Consider the following 20,394-nt stretch of genomic DNA (forward strand, 5'->3'; position numbering starts at 1 on the left):
TGAAAATGCCAATTAATTACATTCCAAACAGTTAACCAATCCCTCTGGCACCACTTCTGAATGGTCCGCTTAAATCCCACTGCCCTATTTCTCCCTCTCCTCCTTCCCCAGATATGACATGCTGATTTATCACAGGATCTATAGGATCTTCTGTTACTATTCTCGATTTCTATCTATTCTCCCAAAGAGCCCCACGTCATAGCTACATTTTAACACAGCACGACACATTACTTTTCCTTTTTCAACCATGCCAATTCTCTCATCTACGTTTCCAGATACACTTCACGATATTCCAAATTTTATGTTGGACCCACGCCTCGATTCGGGAAGATTCGTGCCCGCAGTGTCTGACCCTCCCCCTCTCCAGTGTTCCACGTTTGCTTTCTTGCCTCAGCACGGTGTGGCAGCTTCCTTCATTATGCCCTGCACATTACCTGCTAAGATGATTTCTAAGTATTTTATGTCCCCATTGCTATTATGAAGGCCACTCTGGAAGCCTATATTTCAAATTGGTTATTATCACCGGTATATGTAATTTTTTAACATCAGAAATGCGTGTTTCCTGCTCAATGAGCAAACATAATAACCCACACCCTGACTGGTATGAAGGATACACACAAAATCCATGAAGCCCAATTCCAGGGGGCGTGCACATCTGACCTATGGATCCCACATGCTTGCCCACATGTCCGTCCTTCTCGGCCAAGCAGAGCACTGTGGGTGTCTTCCCTGCCCAGGGCCACAGGGCCTCCTGAGACCCTCGGAGTCATCACAGTGAGGGACAAAGGAGTCCCAGACTCCCAGATCAGTGGCATTTCCCTGCAAGAGCTTGTAATACGATCTGTGTACCTGAATGATCATCTTCCAAATGCTCGAGAGAAACTTACTTCATCCCTAAAGGAAGTTGTGACAGATGACCAAGAAACCTTTAACTAAATAAAGCTACATTCAGAAAAATTAAACTCTCCCACATCCTAGCTGGGCTAGGCTTTGTTTTTACCTAATCCCAAAGAATGGCCCCAACCTAAGGGGATCGAAGAGGGAAGAGGGTGTCTGGGTGCCCACAGGAGCACCGAGGGGGCTGCTCTCTGGCTCTGTAGGGAGAATGGGGCTTGAAAGACACACAGAAGGCACAGTTTCAACCAGCCCTGGCACAGCAAAGTGACCAAGACCCCCCTGCCCACACCTCAGCAGCCCACTGCCTGCCCCCAGGATCCCAGATGTCATCTCACAGGACTCTGACTGAAGTGCTTTTATGGATACCTTCCACCCCCTGGGCAGCGCTCACCACATGCCTGAAGCCTTCTTATCTCCTGAACACAGGGACATAAGGACCCATCACTGCGGTATTCCAAATAACCTGATCACCCAAGGGAAGAAATTAGCATTTCAGGGCTGCGTTGACTCTGCCTATGGGGTAACGTACATATTGCTGACACACAGGCTCACTGACATGGACAGCCAGTGGGTGACACGTGTCTGCATTCTCTGCCCTTGTTTCTGCCAGGTTGGCCGGGCAGGAATTAGCACTCCTACTTGAGAGCCCGGGGTCACATTCAAACCCAGGTACAGAGATGCAACTTGAGCCCAGGTCTCAGGGACCGCCAGGAGCAGCCCGCTGTGATCTCCCAGCGTGTTTCTTCGGTAATAAAATAGCGGAGAAAACCAATGCGCTCTGTCTGTGTCTCCTGTTCATTCTGTCTTCTCGACTCCATGTGTATGGCTCTAAAGGGACATTCAGATCACCGTATTCAAACAGGTCAGTACTGTAGGTAATAAATTGCAGCAAATATCTGTTGGGTCGACAAATGGCTTATTTGAACATGGATCCGTCCATTCTGGAAACATACATTTCAAATTGGTTATGATGCTGGATGTGCAATTTTTTTTACATCAGAAATGGTGTTTTTCATTAAATGGGCAAACATAAGGGCTCACATCGGATTTACGTAAAGGATACGCACAAAATCCATAAAACCCATTGTCACCGGTCTCTTATTTGACCTACGGAGCCAGGATGCTTCTTCACGTGTCCCTCCTTCTCGGCAAAGCGGGGCACGGTGGCACTTACTTCCAAGGCCCATTAATTTATTTTTGACAGGAAAATACAATGTCTAAACAAAGTTTAAATTTTATTCTAAAGGAGCGCCATCATCTCTGAACCTGTAGACGCCATCTTGGGGGTTGGCCACAAACTGGTGACTAGTACATGATTATTAGGATTTTCCTATCTAGTCTCACCTGCTTCAGTAACCCTCCATACCTTTCCTTTCTAGAAACAGACACCAGACTTGGAAGAGAGCTAAATGATAATTCAGTGGGATCTCCCCATTTTACAGGCGACAAGAGTAAGGCTCGCCCAGAGAGGTCAACAGTCAGCCCCCAGATCCACAGCTAATCGGTGAGGCAGGCAGTGCTAGAACCACAGAGGTGCTGCCACGTAAAACGTTGCCTCTTGAAGCCCAAACTGTCTGACTCTTGGGCCTCCGTTCATTTATTTTTTTAATTTTTTTTAAGTTTATTTATTTATTTTGAGAGAGAGTGAGCAGGGGAGGGGCAGAGAGAGGAGAGAGAGACCCAAGCAGGATCCTCACTGTTAGCACAGAGCCTGACGTGGGGCTCGATCCCATGACCCTGGGATCATGAGCCTGAGCCGCAATCAAGAGTCAGATGCTTAACCGACTGAGCCACCCAGGTGTCCCAGAATTCCACTCTGACTGTTTGTCTCTCCTGTTCTCACCTGTCCTTAATCTGAATCTCTTGCCCATACCTCACGCCTCTCAACTCTCCATTTCACATGGTTAAGAGAGTAAGTTTTGTCTTATGTGTATTTCACCACAGTAGAAGTACGATAAGCGATCACACAAAATTTAAAATCACAAAAGCGACCTGAGTATTCCCTGGTGGATTTCCTTTATGAGCCATTCATTAAAGCCAGAAAGCTGAGTGAGATTTAACAATCTTTCGACCCTTAATTTCACTTCTGCTTCTGGGTCCTGTGACGATTTTTCCAGCGGTGGCGTCAAATAAACCGCGTTTGTAAGGAGGTCGGCTTCCATTGACCTATTCAGACATTTCTTACGTCTTAAAAGGTTAGAAAGGTGCCTTTTATGACAGCGCTGTCCCTTGGAGTAAATTCAGCCTCCTTCGACACCAGCGTGAGCGTCCTTCACTTTACATTATCTAAGATCAGAGTCAAGTGCCACCGGGTGATATGGTGCCTCGGGCACCAAGGCTCATAAGAAAAAAGCAGCCTTTCCTCCAATCCTGTGACAGCCGCAACCCTCTCGACTGTCAGGGTTTTGCCAAGGAGCTCACTTGTTCCAGACAGGTGCCGAAACGGATGAACGAAAACCCAGCCTGAAAGCTTTCATTCGATCAACTTCATGAAAAGAAGAGTTTTTAAGACAAGATTTCACATCTTATTTTGAGGACTAAGCACAAAGAAGCAATCGATACTCCTGGTTTAATTAAAAAAAAAAATCCCCAAACCAAGAACCGCCCGCCCCCCACCCCCGGCAAAGTTTCTGGGGTCACTATTCTCTCAGACACTTCCCCAGCTTTCAAGAGGGAGGGGTTCAAGGTGAGGCTCTCTCTGGTGAGATGAGGGCTTCAAAAGTCGGGAAGCACAGAGTGCTTCTGCCAAAAACGTCCCTCGGTCGGGGCGGTGGCGGCTCGCACGCCTGGGTTGTGCACCCGGCGCTGTGTGCCCGGGGCCCTTCTTCGCTGCGTGCCGGGAGGGTGAGCCAGCGCTTACCTGGGTACAGCGTGCCTGGAAGGCCCATGCTTTGCAAGTAGTTGTGGCAACGCTCTTTATGTTCCTCTAAAGAGCTTCGCTGTTTATAGCTTCGGCCACAATATCCACATTTGTGAGGTTTACCAACTGCAGAAAACACAATCGAGTTCAAGACCCCAATTAAATACTGGCCTTGGTGTGATGGGAATTCATGCAATACAATCATTACCAAAAAGGCAAAGAACCCCTCCCCTCTTGAGAGCTAAAGTGGACTCAGTCAAAATTGCCGAAATTAAAAATAGGAATGCCCAGGGGTTTCGATGAATGTACCAAGAACTCGTGTGACTCTGGTTTCACCTTAATTTGCCCACTGTCCTAACTCCCAAATTCTCTTCTACTGAAATCACTGTTCTTTAACTGGAGGAAATGGGCCATCACCGTGTGATCGCATGGGCACCACGTGGGCGGAGACGTGAGGGATGTCCCCAGTTGCCTGGAGGATACATAGACGCCCCTCTAAAGTCAGACTCGTCCATGTCTATGTTGTGGGCCAGGTCTGGCATGACACTGGTGATAGATCTAAATGCACCCAAAGTGGATTCAGTTGCAGGATGCTAAACTGGATAACTTGAGGTCTCGAAGATACCACAGCGGATAGTGATGTGTTAATGAAATGAGCATTTGTTTCCAAAATGTATTTTCCTGTTCTAGCTTCAAAAAGCTCTGTGTTCTCCCCAAAAGTTTAAGGATGGTGTGGTCTCTGGATCAGCCCTGACCAACAAAACTCACTATGACGATGGATGTGTTCTTCATCTGTGCCGTCCAATGCGATAGTCATTGTACTGTTCAATACGGTGGCCACCCGTGAACCACTGAGCATGCAAAGTCTGGCTACAGTCACCGAGGACTGAAGTTTTGATTTCGTTTAAGTTTAATTGACGAAACTTAAATTTAAATGCCACATATGGCTAGTGGCCACTGCTTTAGGCAGTGCAGTATCTATAATGAGGTTAGTTCCTCCCAAACTTTATGGAGCGGTATTTTAGGGAAAGAAGACTCACGCCAACAAATTCATGTCGTGCCCAAGCTTAATGACTTTCATAGACAGCGTTTTAAGAGATGAGATAAGTAAAGTATCTTTATTTACGTAAGGAATATAAATTTCCATCCGAAGACCAGAATCTTCTCCTACTTCCTTCTCACGTTGTTAGATTTCACATATCTGAATGCATTATATAAAAATCAATACCATCCAAATCGGAAGGCTTGGTAAAATGGTTCAACCAAAGCTTGTACTGGTTCCATCTCTTCCTTAGGTGAACAGAAGCAATGGTTAGAGAAGACTAAGACGAAATGTAAATTTGACCTTTGGAGCATTTCACAGAGGAAGAAAGGGATCCATCCCTACGTGTAGAAAGCATCGCGTCCCTAACACCGGGGAAGTAACCTGGAAATGCACAGTGTTGCCTAAAATACACCTTGAAGCACAGCCCAAGATTCTGAAGGGAAGAAAGTCTCTAGCTCGGCTTGTGACTTCCAAAGAAGGCGGTGAGGAAGGAAGGGCCTCCCCTACCCTGCCAGACCGCCCCACCCTGTATCGGTCTGGGACAAAGCTATAGTCACATCTCGCCACTGATGTGTCGTTTGGCCTTTGGAACCTCAAGCCACCACCGGCCGCCAGAGAAAACTGTGAGATGGATCACGGTTTCAGTGGAGTTGGGAGGGAGGCAGTGGGCCACTTCACAATGGAATAGAATGTGGCCCCATTTGGGTTTGCAGATGAAGAGCGAAGTCTTCATTTTATTCTAGTGAAGTCCTCTTATGGAGCCTCCATCGGCGTCTTTTCCGAGAGCTGTGTGGCTCCCTCAGGTGGCGGAGTCACCAGCAGCCCTGGGCCAATGGTATCGTATTACCTACTTGCTCATCAGCACATCCGTGATAGAAACAAGCTGTCCAAAGTCTACCACGCTCCTGCATAATTACTCAAGTAACTGGCCGTGCTTAGAGCAGGGGACCGTCATGCCTCGAAGGACGTCAGCGGGCATGGAACCAGAGTGGCCTAAAGTACTGCACTGGATGCTCCAGACTTCACAGTAGGAAGGAAAGAAAAGAGAGAGGCATCACTTCAAGGTTCAAGGACTGCCGTGCAGGCGAGATTTCGGCTGCCAATCAGAGTAACTGGGGATTATGAGGACACGGTTGGCGTCGCATGAGGATGAGTCTTGGTGTCTTCCGCCTACGTGGGGTCGTGGTTCCTACTGCCTCAATGGAGTACTGTTGGCAACCGTGCTGATGTCCACTTGACCTGCACGGATGACGGATGCGAAGTGCCTCTGCCCTATACCACCCAGACGGTCTGCTCGTCATATCTGAAACCTTATCATTTCCCTGCACACCTTCCCTTCTTGGCGGGGGGGGGGGGGGCGGGCAGCACATGGGCTCCTCGTTATTGACACAGGTGAACACTGAAGAATGCTCACCGTCGCCCTCCTGTCCTCCCGTTTGGGGTGGACCATCTGTTCCCCCTGTCCCCTGCAGCACAGCCCTTCCCGCCCACCCCACCCCCCCGCAGGTTCCAGGCCCCCCTGGGGGGAATGGGTGGCTTCGGCCCCACCATCACCCCCTGCTGACCTCAGTTTTGTATACCTCCTCTCTTGGAAGATTTTAAGTTTTCTAATTAAAGAGCATTTGGGGGATTGGCATGGAGAGGAGGTATCATGTCTGGACCCCAAAAGGGAACCGGCAGTCCCAGGGCCCGTGACCACCTGCTTTGCCTCCTCGTGAGCTACTGCAGGTACCCGCCGCACCCCCCACCAGCAGAAAGACTACGAAACGCTGGCTAAAATGCGTCCCGCGCCCCCTTCTAGGGTCACTTACGGATTGATGCGTTCGTGTGCAATGTGTCTGAAGGTAAACCTTAGAAACTCACCTTCCACTGTGGACTCTAGCCCCTCGTTCTATTGGAAGTCTCTCCTGAAACCTCCCGCCCTGCCCTGGAGACCGGCCGTCCCCTCCCTGCGCTCCCACCGTCCCCTCAGAGGCTGGCGTCACCACACTTGCAGCACGTTGGTGCTTTGCTACTGCCCACCTGCCTCCCCCACAGAGAGTGGCGTCCCTGGGCGCTCAGTACATACTCACGGGCCACAGAATGGGGCACAAGGAGAGGCCACTAAAGCCTCACTATTAACTACACTCCTCATTGGGGCGCCTGGGTGGCTTGGTCGGTTGGGCGTCCGACTTCGGCTCAGGTCATGATCTCACGGTCCGTGAGTTCGAGCCCCGCATCGGGCTCTGTGCTGACAGCTCAGAGCCTGGAGCCTGTTTCAGATTCTGTGTCTCCCTCTCTCTCTGCCCCTCCCCTGTTCATGCTCTCTGTCTCAAAAATAAATAAATATTAAAAAAAAAAATTAACTACACTCCTCACACCTGGGAGGAGACAGCCCCGACTATAGGCAGATCTTCCCCAGGAGGCAGCATCCCTACCAATGGGGACAGTGTGGCCCTGGCGAGGTCTGGAGGGAGCTGGTCTGAAGCCTCTTCCTCCCCCAAGTGGCCTCTTAGCTGAGGCGTGACTGGCTCCTGGCACAAGTTACACAGTTGGGCCCACTCAGGGCAGTGTCCCCCTGGGGAGTGGGGGGACAGGCGTGTCCCCAACCAGGACAGAGAGCGGCAGGCTCTTCTCGCGTCATCGCTCAGCTTTGCAAAGTAACTATGCCCGTGACCACCGCTCTGCGTAAAGCAGTAATACGAGTGACTTCGCAATTCCGATAAAGACATGTATTTGGGAACTTTGGGGACACGACCCGCGCACCCCGTGGAAAGCACACGGCTGGCAAAGCCGCTTAGAAAAGCCTCACTTACCTGTCGAAACACTCTCTGTAAATTGGGACTTCTGTGCGCGCACGCGTGTCATTTCCCACCCCCATCATCTGGTTTTGGGGGGAGTCAAACTCGGGGACCAGGGCACGGATGCCCGGGGTGTGAGGGGGTGTTCCCCCGGGCCAGGCCGGCCTGCAGGGGGCGCTCCGGCCCGTGCACGCACACACACACACGCGCCCAGTGGACCTACCGGAGTGCGTCCTCAGGTGGCCAGTGAGGGCGTCCCGCCGGCGGCATGCGTAATTGCAGAGATGACACTTAAAGGGCTTCTCCCCAGAGTGCAGCTTGATGTGCCGAAGCAGGTTGCCCTTCTGCGTGAACGAGGCCCCGCACTGGTTGCACTGGAAAGGCCGCTCGCCTGGGAGGAGGAGAGGGGATCGGTGAGAACAAAACTCGCGCGCGGGGACAGGTGCAGGACCCGCGAGGAAGTTGCTTCCCACGGGGGCCCGGTGACTTCCACCCGCTGCAGGTTTGATAGAACACGAGGCTTTCAGACTAAACCTGCCAGTTCCTTAACGCTTCACTGGTTGGGTCAATTTGATCTGAAAATCTAATTTTTTTTCCCTAAATCAGAATGGCACATCACAATGCAAATTCAAACTCATTTAAATAAAGTGACTGCAACATTTTGTGATGAAGAGCCACTCTTCCTGATCAGCAGTTTTGGAATAAACCAATATCCAATTTTGCGTGTTGTGGCATTTGGTGGGGTTTTTAATGTGGCTTTTTTCAAAGGGTCTTTAAAATATGCCACTGAAGCAAGCAAAATAAAAAGGAAACTCATTAAAAATGCATTTCAGGATCACAAGTTCATTTCAGCGTTACATTCTTATATTTAAATGAAAGGCACTTCATTATAACTGTTATAATAAGTTCTTTTCATTTACATTTTCCCTGTATTTTCCCTTTCAATTTCTTCTCCATTACCTGTCTGTCCCTACGCAGGCAAATCAGGAAGGAGACAGACAGAGAGAGTGTGAGGCTGAGAGACAGAGAGAGAGAGAGAGAGAGAGAGAGAGAGAGAGAGAGAGAGAGAGAGAAGGAGAAAGATTGAATAAAATAAGTTAAGAAAGAGAAGTCCAAAGACAAGTCCCTAATCCCCCCCCCCCCCCCCAAATGGTAGGGCATCCAAGCCAGGGCCACATGGAGGTTTCTGGCTTTTTCCTTTTTTGCTTTCCTCCCCAAATCCTGAACCTGTGAAGCTCTCGCTGGCCTCTACGCACAGAAGATAAGTTGTATTTTCAGTACAACTATTCTAAGAGATGCACATGACTTGCTATTAGGAATTCTGGGGATGTTACAGCTGGAGTGGTGGCCAAGAAAGCGTGGGACCCTCTGCTGGATGTGGCAGTGCCTGACTGTATGCGGGGGGACCCCACAGAGGGACACACGCGGGCATCTGTGGGAAAGAAACAGGCTACTGAGCAGTCCTGGGGCTCGGACTCCCTCCCGCTCCGAGCTGGTGACCATCTTGCTTCGTTCTCGTGTTAGAAGAAGAATATACCTGTCAGGCTTAAGCACACATTAAAGCTCTTTTGGAAACAACTGCTTTTTCTTTTCTTTTCCTTTTTTTTTTTTTTTTAGAAGAGCTCTATGCGACCACAGTATCTGGTGTTGAGATACCATGAAAAAAAAAAAAAACACTTCCTGGTAACGGGTTTCTTTTTTTTTTTTTCTTAGGAAAAAACACCGTGCGAAAATGCGTCTTTAACAATGTTCCCAAATGATTGATGTGGTTTGGGTGAACGAGACAGAACTCTGACCAAAGTAGAAGCATGTCCGGTCCTATGAAGATCGCCACCAGCTTCGGCGTAAAAGTTTACACGGGCACCTGGATGTCATGATGGTTACTGCTTTTGTTTTCAGGCAGGGCGGTCAGATGTGCTAGTCCAAAAAATGAAACTAACGTGTGATTTTTCATTGCAGGCTGGTGGTGGGGTGGGGGAATGCTGCTACCAAACAGGGCGTATTCGCTATTTCCCCAAATCTGTATCTGGGTTGCACTTGGCTGGGCAAAGAGGGTTGAAAGTCAAGCAGGTGAGAAGGTGACAGTAAAACCAACCAGCAAGAATGAAGGAAATCCCTGAGATACAAGCCCGTGCTGGGTCAGAAGATTCCAAGAGCTGGTGGCCAGGTGACCCTGAGAAGCGTCCAGGAGCATCTGATGATCTATCAGAAACACTTCTGGGCCATCGTCACCCACGTGCATGAACGTAGATATTTTAACTCCGAGCAGGTGCAAGGGAAAAGAGGAGTCAGTGGTCCCTGGGGGCCGGAGACCCAGCAGGGTGGAGCGGGTTACGTCAGGGTGTACCTTCAGCTAGACATTCCGGAAAGGCAGTCAGTAAGGAATGCTCTCGCCACAAAACTGCTTCTAATAAGGGTGGAGGACTCTTCCTAGCCAGCTGTGTGAGGTACCCCCTCCACGCCGATGAGGCTGGGGGATCCTGCGGTGGACATAGGAGGGGCAGGTCATTAAAGCCATGCTCCCCTCCCCGCCCCCCCAGCCCCCTTCTGCAGAACAGGGTGGGAAGGAAAGAAAGGCGGCCGTTTCTTCAAGAGTGAAATCTGTCTTCTAATGTGAGTCAGTGGTTCTCGCGTCTCTTGCTGAGCCTGGCGTCTTAATCCCGCTGGCCGGCTTTCCTTGGAAATCTATTTGTTTCTGATTGCCTGGGCCGGCATGAATATGTAACGGGGGGCATGGAGACTCGGAGGGAGCGTTCTCCGAAGTGACAACACAGTGTTCAACTCAAGGCAGTTTCCCTTTGGAGCTGCTAACAGGAAGTGGGGCACCGCCCCGCTGCTGGATGGCAGAACGCAGTGCACGTTATTTGTGTCTCTCTGTTCGCCACTGTCAGCTGCTTGCCTCCTGTGGGTCCTTCGTTCGTGTGGCGTAGCTAAGTGAGATCAAGGGTCCCAGGGCTGGATGTCTTTTATGTAGTGGGATGAAGACTTTATTATCCTGAACTCAAAAATTAAGTTCATCTCAGTGACTGTGCAGATGTGCCACTTTAGGGACTCTCTGGAAGAATGTTTGAGCCCCCGGGGAGCCTGGGTGGCTCGGTCGGTTAAGTGCCTGACTCTTGATTTCAGCTCAGCTCGTGATCTCAGGGTTCGTGGGATTGAGCCCCACGTTGGGCTCTGTGCTCACAGCCTGGAATTTACTTGGGATTCTCTCTCTCCTTCTGCCCCTCTCCCCTTTGCATTCTCTCAAAAGAAATAAACATTGAAAATTTTAAATGTTTTTTTTTAAAAAAGGATGTTTGAGACCCTTTGTACAACTTAATGGGTAAAAAACAAAGTCTTCACGGATGCTTCCATCAAAATTTAAGAGGGTCTACCAGAAGAAGGTAGATTAGGGGCACCTGGGGGCTCAGTCAGTAAAGCATCTGACATCGGCTCAGGTCATGATCTCCTGGTTTGTGAGTTCGAGCCCCTCGTCCAGCTCTGTGCTGACAGAGCCTGGAGCCTGCTTCAGATTCTGTCTCTCCCTCTCTCTCTCTGCCCCTTCCCCACTCGTGCACTCTCTCTCTCTCTCAAAAATAAGCATTAAAAAAAAGTAGGTAGATTAAAAAATATACACCTGAGCTGCAAGAATGAACACATGCTGACTGCAACCGTACCTTGGAGCAGATTGTAATTTGCTGCTGATGCACTGAGCGTTTTTGTTTTACAGATGGGAGCAGAGTAGGCCTGAGACCGTACCCGTAACCATAACTCTGATGCTTTTCTTTATTGTTAAAGCTCCCATCATTTAGAATAATAACGCTGCATATTTGCATGGCGGGGTTTCCCCTGCCTGGCATGCCTCTTTCACAGCACTCTCCCCTATGATTCTCACATTCGCCCTAAGGTGTTGGCGGGGAAGGTGCTGCTATTACGATGCAGTTAACATACAGAAACCGAGCAGCAACACTAGGGAAGGAAGTGGTCGGGTCAGCCAACAGTTCAGACAATGGCACGAACAGCCCCTCACTGAGGTGGCGCTATGGGGCGCAGGGCGGGGAGACAGCCCCTGAGGGCTGCCGTTTATCGGGCAAGGGAACCCTGGTGCGCCTGGCTCGCCTGGCCATGGGCAGGTGCCGTCCTTGGCTTCTGGGTGGAAATCAGCAGGCTGGGCCCGGGCTCCTGCATGAAGAGCCGTCTGAAGTGGCAAGGCTGACGGTGTGCTCCTGGCCGCACGTCCTGCTGTCCACGGATGCGCCGGGTCTGGGCTCCAGCACCCCGCGCGTCCTCTGTGGTGTGCCCCAGGGTCTGCATCTTGGTGTGATCTCCTGGTGATTACATGGCCCCGGAGTTTGAGAAGCCTTGCCCTTGAAGCACTGGAAACATGGAGAGTTCAGGCTGGGACGGAGGCCTGGCACAGCTCGCCTTTTCTAACGTCATTCCGCTTGGATCCCAGGAAAACGGACACCTTTCTAGCACGTCTAACGTACCGAAACCTAGTTTGGCCAGTGTGTTTCTGGAACTCCCTGTGACCCTGACCTCACATTTACGGGGGTGGGAATACACTGTGAAGACAATCCACGGGCTTACTGTTTCAGTCTGGTTGTTTGTTTAGTAAAAGCCAAGCCAGGAACGATAACATCGGTGGTGTCTCTCTGTCCCTACTTCTGGAACGTACTCCCTCCGTGAGGGAAGCGTGGCTGGTATGTACCTGGGCGCTCAGCGCTATCTGTGGGAGCGGAAAAGGCCGCTGCTCCTCTGCATATCCAGACTTGGCAGGTTTATTCATTAAATGCAATTATTCTTTTTATCGCGGCCGGCAGTCATTATATTTCGGCAATTTAGTATGCCAGAATTTGATTCATTTATCAAATATTTATTTAAGAGAATTTTCACTGTACGGTCAGGCTTTACATGAATTAGCAGGAAAGTAATTCATTTGTGAGGCCCTCTTCCTCCATCAGGAATGTATTAACATGGGTCCCGGCGTATTCTGTTAAGTGTCTATCACAGAGTAACCTACCTTCACTTTAATTTCCACCTCATTACAAAAGGGGAGAGCCTGACTACTCTCACGCAAGCCTGACTTAGGGCTTGACGGGAGGGGTCCATTTTGCCGGATAATTTGAAAATTAAGGGACGCGTTAGGAAAAGCAAAGTTTGCTTAATTTCACAGGTCAAATTTTTTTTTTTTAATCGAAGAGGAACATTCACCGAAAATAAACCTCTTTTCTGGCTTTCCAGGGGTCTTACAAATAGAAGGTGTCACTTTGGAGGCTGCCCTGATACAGACGTAAAACTTACGACTGGGCGGAAGTCGGCACTTCCTCCCAAGCCAGCAACTTTGCTCTGCGGTTCTTCTGAATTCCCGCTTAATTTCTGATCATCGCCTATGGGTTTGGCCCCATTTGAGACTCACACAAGGCTGGAATTTGCAAGTCGTCTTCCTACTTCCCTAAGCTGTCTGATAAAACCTACATGACTCCCAAGCAAGCATTTCAAGTGTTTCCTTCTCCTCCTCTTGTGGAGTGTGGTGACCGATGACTGGCTTTATGGCGACCCACCAACGCCAACCCCTGGACAGTGAGGACCCTGGGTTCCTATGTTTTCTGTTTAAACTCTCGGGGACCGCTCAAGGTGGCAAATTTACGGTGTTTGGCACGCCTTTCGGCCAAAGAGGAACGTTTCTCTTCAGTTCAAAGGACACCTCGTGCACGCAGTGGAAGAGAACATGTGACCCATCAAGGCCGCCTGGTGCCATTAGAGGTGACTCCACAGTTGTGGTGGGAAGGCTTGGGGCTGGCCGTCTGCCATGACCGAGTATAGGGAGGGGGCAGAACTACGTCCCCTCTCCCCAGTGTGAGAACATCTCGTGACCTTGGGCACAGCCATCGGACACTACAACGTCCTCACTTTTGGACACAGAATTCCACCTTCTCTGATGCCTCCAAAGCCTCCAGCAGACAGAAGCTTCGACAGGAAGTTCTTTACCAATTGGAGATGGAAACTCGGGGCAATGGACCATCGTTGTTCTCGGGCTCACCTGCTGGTGGATAAGGCTGCCCAAGAACCAATCTGAACTCTGTGAAAGGCGGTCTCCTGCAGCTTCTCCATCACTCCCTCGTGTTTCTAAAAACCAAGCTCTGTGAGTTTGAATTTAAGAAATGCACATTTCGGGGCACCCCGGGAGGCTCAGCTGGTTAAGCAGCTGACTCCTGGATTTCAGCTCAGGTCAGGATCTCACGGTTCATGAGTTCAAGCCTCACGTCAGGCTCTGTCAGCACAGACCCTGCTTGGGATTCTCTCTCTCTCTCCGCCCCTCCCCTGTTCTTGTGCTCTCTCAAAATAAAGAAACTTTAATAAGAAGTAAATAAATAACAGTAGTTCTAGGAGGCATCTTTGTTAAAAAAAAAAAAAAGAAATGCAATTTTTACTCGTGGTTTCTCGGGGGAACCTCCGAGGAGTAGATTTCAGCGGGTCGATCTCTTTGGGTTTGGTTCCGTCTTGTGTGAAGGGTGAGCTCATATGACAGGAGCCCCCTAACAGCACAGCGCCCGCTACTTGGCTTAGTGGTGGGACCTCAGGCCCCAGACAGAACTTTCCAGGCCGGGAACGCTCCCCTGCATATAGGTCAGAATTGGTGCACGTTTCGAGGTGGCTGCAGAAAAACAACACTACGCTCGGGAGACGGGTTCTGAACACTCAGCCGAGAAAGGGCAGATGCCTCCTGCCACACCCCACGGAACTTTCCGGGCCACCGAAGGAGGGACTACGCCAGGCCTTACCAGTGTGGCTTCTTTTGTGGACCATGAGCACATTGGGGCCGATGCAAATTATCCCACAGACATCACACTTTAGTTTGCCGTTAGGAAGTCGAATGCCTCCAGCTCCTGACAGAGCTCTGCTGCCTTGGCCACTGTGGGGGCCATTCATTTTCTCTCCCGCGGCATCAAGCACTCGTAAATCCTCCGCACATTCTTCCCCATTCACTTCACAGGCCCGCCCATTCTCTTCATCACTCTGAGCCTCTACTTTAACATTACCGGCTGAAAGAAACAATACAGGGGCCACTCAGTGTCATCGCAAAAACAAAACAAGACAAAAACAACACAGCAGCAAAAAAGACACCACTTGCAAGCGGAGAAGGTTCTCGAGGGTCCTCGGCAGCCTGGACCCCGGGGACAGCAGCCCGCGGCTGGGGTCATGTCCGGCTCGCCTGGGGCTCTGGGGAAACCCATGGGTGGGTGGGGAGGGGGAGAACCTGTCACAGTCACGTGATATGCCTCCCGGGTTGGGCAGGCCAGGGATGGGGGTGGGGTGAAGCAGTCACGTGATGCATCTCCCGCGCGGGGCGGGGAGGGGCGGGGAAGAGCTGGCCAGGTGATATGCCGCCCGCTGGGGGCGGGCAGAGAGCCAGTCACGTGACATACCTCCGGGGCGGCGGGGGGGGGGGGTGGGGGGGGGTTAGGAGGGGCTGGGGCAGACTGGCCACGTGATATGCCTCCAGTGCTGGGGGGAGGGGCTTTGGTCACGTGACAGTGCCTCCTGTGGTGGGTGGGCGGGCAAGAACTGGTCATGTGATGTGCCTCCTGGGCAAAGTCCCTCCTAAGCGGTTAAGCCTGAGAACCTCGTTCTACTTAACGAGGCCACCTTTCCGTGTTCCTCGTGTTCATAAACTCTGGGACAAGGCTCAGTAAACCCACGCTATTTCTGGCCACGGATGCCCGAAGGAGTTCTCAACCGGTTTTCTTTCTTTGGAACGTGATCGTTCTAACTCCTTTGGGTTCTTGACGATAATAAAACCTGTGCCCTAGAGTAGCGCCACCGTGTGGCACGTGTCTCCAGGTGGCTGAAGGGTCAAGTCCTTTGTAAAAGTGGCAGATCTCATTGGCCTTTCAAAGGGAGTGCCCTGCGTGAGGGTGAAGGGCTCATATTAACCAACGCCCTGACCGCTGTTTACCCTGTAGTAGTGATCCCTCTAAGTCACATTTAGGGTGGTGATTTCTGTCATTCACACGTTTTTCTTGGTAAAGAAAATCAGAGGCATCTCGTTTGTCATCTTGGGAAACACAGCCTGATGATGAAGGTTGTTGATGGTAAGTCCATCACTGTAATCAGTGGGAGAAACCGCGATGACCCTGAAAGCTAGCGTCTCCATCATGGTCTCTATAGGTTAATAAGAGCAGGTAGGTCAATTCGGCCAAGTACAAGAAACAATGGCATAGATAGATGGTAGTCCGTACTATGAAATCTTTGATCGATGTTTAGAATCACTGGGTCTCCAGGCGTGGTCCTTGGACCATCAGCATCAGCGAGAACTTGTCAGAAGAGCAAATTCTCTGGTCCACCCCAGACACGCTGAGCTAGAAACTCTGGGGTTGGACCCAGCACTCTGTTCTCACGAGCCCTCCTGGAGTTTCCAACGTACAGTCAGGTCTGAGACCGTGGTTTCAAATAATCAACCTAATTCATAACATACCAGGTTCATTTTATTCAGTGACCACTGGGAATAAATCGAGAGCCCGGACTCTGAGGTCGACATTCCTGGCTGGGAACGTCAGCTCCACCCCACTCATTGGGAGTGCTGGGACCTTGGGCGAGTTGCACACCTTCTCTGTGCCTTGGTTTCCTAATCCGTCAAAGCCAGAACGATCAGCACTGGCCCACCGGGGGCGCTGGGAGGACTCTCATCAGTGGTAAGCCCAGGAGAAGTCGGCTTAGGATGGGGACTGGGTGTGACAAGTGGGAAGCACGTTCTCCATGGAGCTGTCCGTGGACGGCTCACCCCAGTAGTATCTGTGACACTTCCCTTGTGCCAGGCACACAGCGCGTCACTCGCTCTGGAGTAGTTAGCCCTCACGGTGACTCAGTGAGGGGGGGGTAATGCTACTCTCCTATTTCACAGTTGAAGAAACCCAGGCACAGAGAGGCTGAACAGCTTGGGAAGGTCACACAGCTAGCAAGTGGGAGACCTGGGAGGTACTACAGGTGTCCTGCCTCCAGTGCCCACATCCCTAAACTGCCAGACTACCAAGGTTTCCCCATTAGCTCTCTGGGGACACAAATGAATACATGGGACAAATTAGATGGAACGTGGGCCCGAGCCCTCACTGTGGATTTTGAGATCCCAGGAGCAAGGGAGTATCTCCTCTGATCAGATCCCAGCATTATGTCTAGTCAGAGGGTCCCTCACATGTGTTTCTCTACAAGACTCCGAAGATCAGAGCCTCAGAAGCACCCGAGAGGCCCCCTGCTGACCTCTCCCAGCTGCCAGAGAAAGGGACCAAGTCCCACTGACTCACCTGCACAAGGCAGGCAAGAAAGGGGGGTGCCACCAGGTCTTTTGGCTTCTGAACTCTCTAGAATCCGTATTCCTAGGCACATGCTTTGAATCCTTTGAGGTGGAAGCTAATTCCTGGGGTCTCATTATCACTGAACTCTGCGCTAGAATGCTCTGGAAACATGACAGTCAAGTTTCAAAGACTTCTGAACTCCTTAACCTGGGATGATGATGATTATTTTTTAAGTTTAGTTATTCTTGAGAGAGACAGAGACAGCATGAGTGAAGGAGGGGCAGAGAGAGAGAGAGAGAGAGAGAGAGAGAGAGAGAGAGACGATCCCAAGCAGGCTCCACTCGCAGTGCAGAGCCTGATGCAGGGTTCATGAGTTCATGACCTGAGCTGAAACCAAGAGTTGGATGCTTAACTGACTGAGCCACCCAGGCGCCCCTAACCTGGGATTGTTTTTAATCACCCAACTGGTGTTTTTTTTTTTTGGTTTTTGTTTTTTTTTTTTTTTAATGAGATTGGGGCATTCCAGAGCTTGGTGGAGCAAATTATCGTCACTGGGCAAGTTCTCTCGCCAGTGGCGCTGAGACACAAGGGTGGCGGTCTGGGCACCCGTGGCTGGAAGAAGGAAACCACAGGATGGAGAAGCATGGGGATAACCCCCTTAGCACTCGGCTCTGTCTCACACAGTCGGAGGCAACCTCTTAGACAGCAATGACCCTCGCTTTCCCAAAAGTACAGTTGCCAGGAACCACGACTTATTTTATGTTAAGACAGACAGGTATTTCTGTGACCGTCGGGTGTGCTCTGTGGCTTGTGCTGTTGATGACGGGGTGGGCGCTTCCTGGTGAGGAACAAGAGAACGGGAAAGCCTCAGGGTGACCTTCAGGGTGACATCGGCCACAGCACGCCACTTGCAGCCAAGGCAAAGCCGTACCAGGAAGGAAGAAGGATGGCACGGCGGGGGAGGGGCAGGGGGCACAGCGTGGATGTCACCTTAAATGCCACAGAGGCCCTCAAGCCAGCCTGGATACCAGGCACTAATCTGACTTTCTCATTACTGTTACGCCATGTGATGTTTCCTCTAAGAAATGTCACAGAAGCAAAAGAGCCAGGAGGCTCAGATGGCACGAGAGCCTGTTATAAACCATCCTGAGATTCTGCGGACCCCAGGTATGGTTTTCGGTAGATCTGGGCAGCACTGGTCGAGGCCGAGCTCAAAGACTAGATAGAATTCAGGATCCTGTGATGCTGCAGGCTGCTGGAGAAAAGATCGCGGACAATACCCTCGATCCCTGGTGGCGAGCTCAAGCAGCCATGAGGGACGGGAACTTGACAGGGTTCCGTGTAAGCAGACAGGGTACGCGTTTCCGAGTAGGAGTCGAGCGGAAGATGCAGAGTGTTTTAGGGCCGGAAGCTTGCCAGAACTTTGCGGCCACATTCTAGGCTGCATTAGGACAGGAAAAATCCGTAGAGACAAAGAGAGAAAGGATGCCTGATGGGGGAGGGGCCGGGGGCACAGGTGAGAACACAGACCGCAGGTGGACACCACCATCGGCCAAGGGCAGGTCAGAGTCACACACAGGTGAACGTTCCCTAAATATGTGCGAAAAGCTTTCCTGTCTTTCTGGACAGATGCAGACTGCGTGCTGGCCGCACAGAAGAGACGGACAGACCTCTGTTCACCCGCGGAGGGTGTCCACGAAACGGGGCCTCCCTTCTGGCTGGGAGGAGGACACAGGCAATACGCCTATTACACTCAAGGGGTCAGGGCATAAACCTGTCTTAATAAGTCGCAAACACACCGATCTCAAAATTGTGATCTACTAGACATAAATGTACAGTCCAGTTAAAATAGACCTTTAAAAAAACACAAACTCAGGATGGGGCTGTTGGCTTCACTTATCTAAGTGTGAAAGAGGGGTTTTGGTGTTTTGGCTCAATTAGTGATGTGGCTGGAAAAAGGAAAAAAACAGAAGATGCCACCTTGGGGTCCTGCACGCGGTGAAATCCGGAGTCCCCTGCCCTGGCCAGGCCGTAAGCCTCCGCTAAAAAGGGCAGGCACGGTCTGCAGTGGTCAGAAGGAAGGAAGTCAGCGGGGGCTGAGCACACTTGGGGCGTCCATGGGGCTGGACAAGCTCAGCTCAGGGAAACAACACGCGGGGCTGGGAGGCTGAGGTTGAACAGAGAGCAGGGGGGCCTGGGTGGCCCTGGCACCACACGGCCCAGAGGTGGTGCCCAGGGAGCAGGTTCCTTCTGCAGGTGGGCTGGGGGGGGGGCCGGGCACCTGCGTGGACAACCTCCGGGTGCATGCGCACAGGAAGACCTGGGAGGTCTGTGTGAGTGTTGCGTTTGTGAGCCCGCCATTTTGAATTCTACAACCCTGCAGAAGTCAATGGCACCAGTAATCGTTTTCCCTGATGAAGCATTCATGACAGATGAATGGCCTTTATTTAAGCTGTTCCAACTCCTGGCCTGGAGCCCACCCAAAGGGTATGCACGAGTCCTACTCCACTCCCTTGAGAAAAGTCAACTGGAACGGGAGAGTCTTCCTTTTCTTCGTGATCTCCCTTGAAGGACACAGGTCGACCAGCCCAGTGAGTTCCCTGAAATAGCGGGTCTCCCCTAGCTTGTATTTTTTGTACTTTGCTCCACTGCACGCATGTTGTCTCTAAGCTAACCAGGGCTCCTGCTGACCAGCTGTCCCTACCCTGAATTCCTAACCCACGCCATCTGTTCCATTTTCTTGGAGCTGGAACTGCTCCTATGCACCCTTATGTCTACGAAACGCTATGGTCTCCCTCAACGTAGGGTTTATACTTACATGTATTTTGCAACTCCTCCCCCTACCACTCAGAAAAATGTCGAACTCAGTAAGGTACTGAATTGACCCGATTAAATATAGAACAAGAAGTGGACGTTCACGCGTTTCTTTGCCCCAGCACGCGCTGGCTCAGGCCTAACCCTGAAGCTCTTTCGTGGACTACGGACCGCGCATGGACAGGCGCTCCGTTTTATTATTTAGTAAACGTGACTTATATATTAAGAGCTGATGTCTTCAAATCTCGAGTCAAGAGTTACCTTCTCAGATGCTGTTTTAAATTAGGAACATTAAAAATATTATGGTTATATATTCTAGGGGTCTCGTATGTTATTAGTAACACAGCAGTCCCAAGAGAGACCCCAGGCCCCTAAAGTAAGGTGGACTTCAGCGTGGGGACAAGTTTAGCACCGAAGAATTCGGAGAAGCCAGGCAACTCAGGGTCAACGGAGCCCAGAGGCTCCATCCACTGCCAAGCACTGAACGTACTCATGAATGATTAAAGCATTTTAATGCATAGATATAACGTGCACTGGTGGCACCCCCCCTCCCCCGCCCCCCGACAAATGGGTTCTGTTTCCTCTGCATTGTCTTTTCCCTTTTAGAAAGTGTCTTGGCATTTACCAGTAATGTAAAGGTTTGGTACTCAGAGTGTGCCTTTCCATTGTAAAGACACCCTGAAATTGTTCCTATGGTGTGAGTTTAGGCCACATAAGCCTGGAGCC

At 50.9% G+C, this 20,394-nt stretch overlaps 1 protein-coding gene across 33 annotated transcripts in view; it reads right to left on the minus strand.

The window, feature by feature from the left end:
* Positions 1-20,394, minus strand: part of IKZF1 (IKAROS family zinc finger 1) — a 98,679-nt gene that overhangs the window by 11,246 nt on the left and 67,039 nt on the right. For 22 of the 33 annotated variants that reach the window (XM_058725563.1, XM_058725550.1, XM_058725545.1 and 19 more), the window contains 3 exons: positions 14,347-14,607; positions 7,806-7,973; positions 3,758-3,883 (listed from right to left, as the gene is read on the minus strand). In XM_058725563.1, the coding sequence (XP_058581546.1) occupies positions 3,758-3,883; positions 7,806-7,973; positions 14,347-14,607 (555 nt within the window). The remainder of the gene's footprint in view (positions 1-3,757; positions 3,884-7,805; positions 7,974-14,346; positions 14,608-20,394) is intronic. The other 11 variants (XM_058725557.1, XM_058725565.1, XM_058725549.1 and 8 more) reach the window with 3 other exon arrangements.

The sequence above is a fragment of the Neofelis nebulosa genome, chromosome 4 (assembly GCF_028018385.1).
Source record: "Neofelis nebulosa isolate mNeoNeb1 chromosome 4, mNeoNeb1.pri, whole genome shotgun sequence".
NCBI lineage: Eukaryota > Metazoa > Chordata > Mammalia > Carnivora > Felidae > Neofelis > Neofelis nebulosa.